Consider the following 5891-nt stretch of genomic DNA (forward strand, 5'->3'; position numbering starts at 1 on the left):
GGTTCCCCCCTTCGCCGGTCATTTTAGAGAGAGAGAGAGTGAGAAGAAAGGGGAAGAGAGAGAGAGAGAGAGGGAGAAGATGAGAGAGAGGAGGAAGAAGAAGAAGAGAGAGAAAACAGGAGAGATAGAGGAAGAAGAAGAGAATTTTTTATTTTTTAGGTTTGAAGGCCACCGGCTGGAAATTTGACCGGCCGGCGACCCCTGCCGGAGAAGATGATGATGTGGCGTTGTAGGTGACTTGGCAGAGAGAGGAAATGAGGTGGAGGAGTGAGAGTAACGGACAGCTAAAGATAACGGGAAAAGGGGGCTATATGGGAATATTTGCTAAAGTAGGGGGCCAGGCAGGAAGCTGGTCACAAAGTTGGGGGCCATTTGGAAAATAACCCATAAAAATATAAACAACAAGTCAAGTGGTCGAGACTAGAGAATTACGACCGTTGATCTATCTCTAGTCCAAATTCAATACCCAATTCTAGATTTCCTCCAAATTCTTCCTTCTTCATAGATCCACGAATTATTCATCTTCATTAAAGAATTGCCTCTGTTCTTCTTCATCAACCGTTACCCTAATTTGGCAAATTAGGTTCTTTTAGGGTTTTTGGGTTCAGAGAGGTGAAAAATGGGACAACAACAATCAAAAGATGAATTACTTTATCAACAAGTAAATTACGCCAACATAGAAGGAATCAAAGCTCTTAGGAACGAAGGAGCAGGTCTTGAGGTATTGAAAAATTGAAACTTTTATTATGTTTCCTTTTCATTTTTCAATTTATAGTGATTTGTTTCGAATGATTTTACTTTGTTGATCTGTTTGTGATTGAATTTCGTCATTTCGAAAAATTAATGGAAGTATTGACTATCTAATGATTTTCATTTCAATGCATGGGAAAAAAGATGTCATTTTTATATTGGAATTGCTTCTTTTTTTTGGCAGTGGACTGATAGAGAAGGAAAAACTCCTTTGATTCTGGCATGTATGAATCCTCAACTTATTACTGTTGCTAAAACCCTAATCGAACTTGGCGCAAATGTTAACGCTTATCGACCTGGTAAGCTACTCTATGCTGAATTTCCTAAATTCATTAGTGAACTTAAGTTATAATGTGAATGCTCATGACCTTGTAAGATTTAGGAACTTTTGTTTACCATGTTTATTGCCACCAAATCCTCGGTTGGGCCAGTAACGACCCAAGCCTTAGCAGTTATCGGTCTAGCCCCCGCTTTAGACACCCAAACACAAGTCCAAGGGATATGGGGTTTTGTTCCCGGCGACGGCTCTGCAATCCCACCCAAAATGCCTCGACAGTTACTAGGCTTTAGCTCACACCTATAGCCCAGGTTCCAGACACTCTCACTAGCGATGTGAAAGTGGAGACTACTACCTCATTAATTTGTTGATCTTTATTAAGTTACTGCTGTCATTTTAGTTCTTAATCTCGTGGACTTTTCAGAGTCCTGATATCTTGTTGCGTAATCCACCATGAATTGCCTCTTTGTTGAGTTGCTTATATATAATTTCTTATTTTTTCTTCTTTGTGTTGGTTACTTCATAAATCATCAACTTGGCATGCATAGTATGCCAATATATGGTTTTCATTTTGTTTTTATATTTGTACTTTAGGAAGTCATGCAGGTACTCCCTTACATCATGCTGCAAAGAGAGGCCTCGACCAGACAGTTAAGCTACTTCTCTCACATGGAGGTTTGTATATCAATTGTGTTGGAGTTTGGTTTCTTTGTGTTATTTGCTTGTGGTAGGATAAGTAATTATTTATTGTCTCAGCAAATGCTTTTGTGATGAACGACGACTGTCAAACTCCACTTCATGTTGCAAGAGCAAAGGGGTATAGCAATGTTGTTCGTGCAATTGAGGTAGTGATGATGTTTACAAAATTTATTAATTACTACGAGTATTGTTTGCTTCTGAACTTTTTTTTTACTCATCCTTGAAGATTGATGTTTAGCTAATGGTTTGCTTGTAATGGCTTTCTGTGTAGAGCCATATATGCCTTTTCTCTGGTTGGCTTCGTGAGCTTCATGGTCCAGGCTTTCTTGAAGCGCTAGTTTCTCAATGGTTATCTCGAAAAATGTGGGTATAAGGATCATATATACTCCTCCTTTTTCGTCCCAAGTTGCTATATAGTTGGATCTCACTGATGCAATCTAGTGTCTTCCTTCTTTTATTATTATTGTTAGTTATTTCTACCGTTATAAACTTTATATTATATTACTTTTTTTTTTGAGTAAACCATACTTTCGTTCATAAGTGATAGACATCACGAAGTTACATGGTAGATAATTGTTATTTCTCTCCTCAACTTCATGAGAGTTACATAAGAAAAGTTCATAGAACTTTCGAATGTAAAGTGCATCATAAAGGGACAGAAATTGACTCGACACTGACTCAAAGAAAAGACCCTAAAGGCCGACAAAAGATCCTAAAGATCGAGAATGAAAAGACCCTAAAGGTCGACAAAATTATTACAGTAAAACTAATAAAAACGAATCAAGATGTTTCCAATCCCCTTTCTTTGCACGAATCCGTCTTCTACTCCTATCTCCTTGTGTTGTAGAAAGATCTTTTACGTCTCACCATCGCCACCACAAACTGACACAGACCACCCCTTCACCACAAAATTACCACCACAAACCCCCACCACCATTACCACAAAATGACCCCTACAAACCCCCACCACTATAACCACAAAATCCACCACCAGTACCACCAAACCATGGACACCACCATAACTAGATGACCACCACCACCCTTTCCATACAATCACCTCTAGACCATCAAGAAAGGTAGAGAAATAAGACCCATATCAACCGAAAGACGGGAAGAAGAGAGTCATCTTGCTCGAAACCCTCGCCGGATCCGGCGAGGATCAGGCCGAAAACTATGAAAAGATTTTGATCGGAAGATACACCTTTAGAGAGAGAGTGAAGAACCAAAAAATGAAGACAAAACCAGAGAATTCAAATGGGAAACTGTTGTAACTGCCAAAAACCGCCTCTAAAAACCGTTCATGCCCACCGCAAGTGGTGGGTCAGCCCGGGAGCAAAAACTGCATATCAATAACTATTGACAAGTCTGGCTGAAGTTACTATTACTATTCAATTTTTTTCTGCATGGTTATTTGAAGTAATTTTTCTCTAGGACCCGGTGCATTACCTGACTATGTGACTTTTATTTGCAGTTGGGTTGTCGTTGTACCTTGTGGTTCTCCTGATTATAGGAAGCCTGCCAAGTTGGAGCTTGCTATATATTCTAGTCAACAGGTAGTATAGTGCAAAATGGTTACCTTGGAACTTTCTTACCTTTTACATGGACATTTGCTTTAAACATATTCTGAAACCAGAACAAGGGTTTGAATTTAATGTGTGTGTCCTACGATCTTAAGTATCAAATTGTTTTTAACTTTTGTATCAGATACAGGAAGTTTGAAAATAAATGATTATTATTTCCCCTTAGATCACTGTTATGAGTTGCTTAATCAAGATTGTCATGATGAATCTGCAGGATGCCAAGCCTGTTTCAGTTATTGCACTACCGAATGCCAAAGTTGAGGAGCCAAAGTTTCAGCAACCAGATCCAGTATTAATCCTTTTCGACAAGGCGACAAGTATGTCCTCAGTACTTCAAATATGTATAGCGGTCTTCTTATGTTTCTATGGCCATATTTAGGATTATTGTTTGAAAGACTTGACCTATTTAATCACCATCATATGTCCAAGGTCTACTATCTGCAGTAAAGAAACAACTACTATGATATAGACTTGGTTTCAGAAAAACTTTCTAAATATATGACAGTCATGTAGCGAAAATGCAATGATGATCACACTTTTTGCTAAAAAAAAGTTGGTTAAGAAAAGGAGAGGAAGAACGATAAAATAATGATAAACGATAAGTGTTCTTTAGTTAATATCACTGTTTATATGACGACCCTGACCATAAAGGCTTGATAAGTAGAATATGAGAAACAAAACCTGTTCCCTTATACAAGTTTCTCAAAACAGAATGTGCTATATATGAGGTAGAGGTATAATTTCCATGTTTTTTGCTGTAATCATTTTGTTGAATATTTTTGTGCTGTAAGTTCCTCAAATTTGTGTGGCGTTTATTTAACAGAAGCACGCTACAAGCTTGCGTCTGGAAATGAGGGCGACAAGCAACAACTTCAGTCGTTTCTTGGTGCATGCAGAGGAATTCCCCAGGTACATTATAAAACAAACTATGCAAATTTTCAGATTCGAATTCGACTTTGGCACTCTGATATGTAGTATGTAACGTGCATGAACTTCTAACATCGTAAACAAGGACTACTAGAACCGACAGTTAAACTGATTGTCACCAAAACCTTTGTTCAAATGAAGATCTTGCTATTTTAACTACCGTTATGTTCTCCCTGACTCTGTAGCCACAAGTAACCAAATAGCAGGGTTGCTCCCTCCCTGCGTTAGTAAAGAGTGATAAGGTATGCATAAATTGTGTTTTTCGTGATGTTGCTTAAGCAACCACAGGGGCATCTTTAGAAATACATTTCTGGTTCTTCATAAACTTTATTGGCCATTTTTCATACATTTTGAGCTTCAATTGTCCGTTATCGATTTACTTTTGTCAAGCAGTGAATATGAAACACAATTTTAAAGTACTTCAATTTTAACTTAGTAAGAGTAGGCGCAAGGTGATACGTATTAACTTATTGAATGTCTCAGGTGAGTCATCCTCCACAACCACAAAATGTAATTCCTCCCGTCGCTTCGACAACCGCATCATCACCTATTGAAGAAGATGTAGAATTAGCTATGGCAATACGTGCCTCCATCCAGTCTGCTATGAAGGAGAGAGTACCACCACTTCTTCCTGATACTCACCTCGGCTCTAGCATAAGCAACACAGATAGTTGGAGGAATGCGGCAGGTAATCCAAGCCACAATGCCTTGGGAGGTTCAATGGAAGGGGCCGTTCCTGTTCATCCTTCAAAAGCGAGTACCAGTGGATGGCTAGATGAACAACCTAAGAATCCCCTCATTGGTTCTGGTCCATTAGAAGCTGGGTCAAGTTCGAGTAGCAATCTGCCCGAGAAGAATAACCTTCCTTCTGTTGTCTCCTCGACTGAAGAAATTCCTGCAATAGCTTCAATCCCATCAGCTCCACCTATTCCAGAAGAAGGTCCAATTCACTACCCATCAATCGATATCAGCCCGCTCGACGTGTCCCCACCACCACCAGTCGCCAACACGGAAAATAAGCCAGTAACCACCGGTGCATTGAAAGAAGGCGAAGTTGATTCTTCTTGTTGTGTGATATGTTTAGACGCCCCTATTGAGGGAGCCTGCATTCCTTGTGGTCACATGGCTGGATGCATGTCTTGTTTGAATGGAATCAAAGCCAAGAAATGGGGTTGCCCTGTTTGTCGCGCCAAAATAGATCAAATTATACGAATCTATGCGGTTTGAAAATTCGAACGAAGACTTAATGTAAAGATCAGAGATACACGATTGGAACCATTTCGCGGTTTGGTTTCAGAGATCTAATCAACAATGTGTTGGAGCTTGTACTGTTTCATTGCCCTGTAATGTTAGAGCTTGAGCTCACTGCATAAGCTTTTTATGCAACATTTTGAAGTGGACAATGGCCAAACTACTTGTTATCTATCTATCTATCAATCTACTGTTATAATCTCGAAGAACTGCACCATCGACAGTCGTTATCTAGCCAATGGAGCAGTGTCATCTCTGCTGTCATTCGCTTGTTTCCCCTCCGTTAATGTGTCACATCGAAAATCTTCATTGTCGTGATAGAATCTTCATCATTCAAACCTTGTTTCCCCTCTGTTAATGTGTCACATCGAAAATCTTCATTGTCCTGATAGAATCTTCATCATTCA

At 39.3% G+C, this 5891-nt stretch overlaps 1 protein-coding gene across 1 annotated transcript; it reads left to right on the plus strand.

Moving 5' to 3' along the window:
* Positions 1-416: 416 nt before the first annotated feature.
* LOC147555289 (putative E3 ubiquitin-protein ligase XBOS34) lies at positions 417-5660 on the plus strand. Its single transcript, XM_086662776.1, has 9 exons — positions 417-721; positions 935-1049; positions 1622-1702; positions 1784-1872; positions 1998-2089; positions 3198-3279; positions 3521-3623; positions 4130-4215; positions 4717-5660. Exons 1-9 carry the CDS (start codon positions 620-622, stop codon positions 5458-5460), a joined length of 1494 nt encoding a protein of 497 aa, XP_086518902.1. The 5' UTR covers positions 417-619; the 3' UTR covers positions 5461-5660.
* The last annotated feature ends 231 nt before the right edge of the window (positions 5661-5891 follow it).

Source organism: Eschscholzia californica, unplaced genomic scaffold (genome assembly GCF_041429995.1).
Source record: "Eschscholzia californica isolate CP2 unplaced genomic scaffold, dmEscCali1.0.p SCAF_2, whole genome shotgun sequence".
Lineage (NCBI taxonomy): Eukaryota > Viridiplantae > Streptophyta > Magnoliopsida > Ranunculales > Papaveraceae > Eschscholzia > Eschscholzia californica.

What these genes read in the sequence shown, in the direction of transcription:
- LOC147555289 (XM_086662776.1), top strand. Translation starts at nt 620, where the DNA reads ATGGGACAACAACAATCAAAAGATGAATTACTTTATCAACAAGTAAAT. An exon ending in TGTTAACGCTTATCGACCTG is followed by an intron (nt 1,050 to 1,621) that starts GTAAGCTACTCT and finishes TTTGTACTTTAG; the next exon opens with GAAGTCATGCAGGTACTCCC. An exon ending in CTATATATTCTAGTCAACAG is followed by an intron (nt 3,280 to 3,520) that starts GTAGTATAGTGC and finishes ATGAATCTGCAG; the next exon opens with GATGCCAAGCCTGTTTCAGT.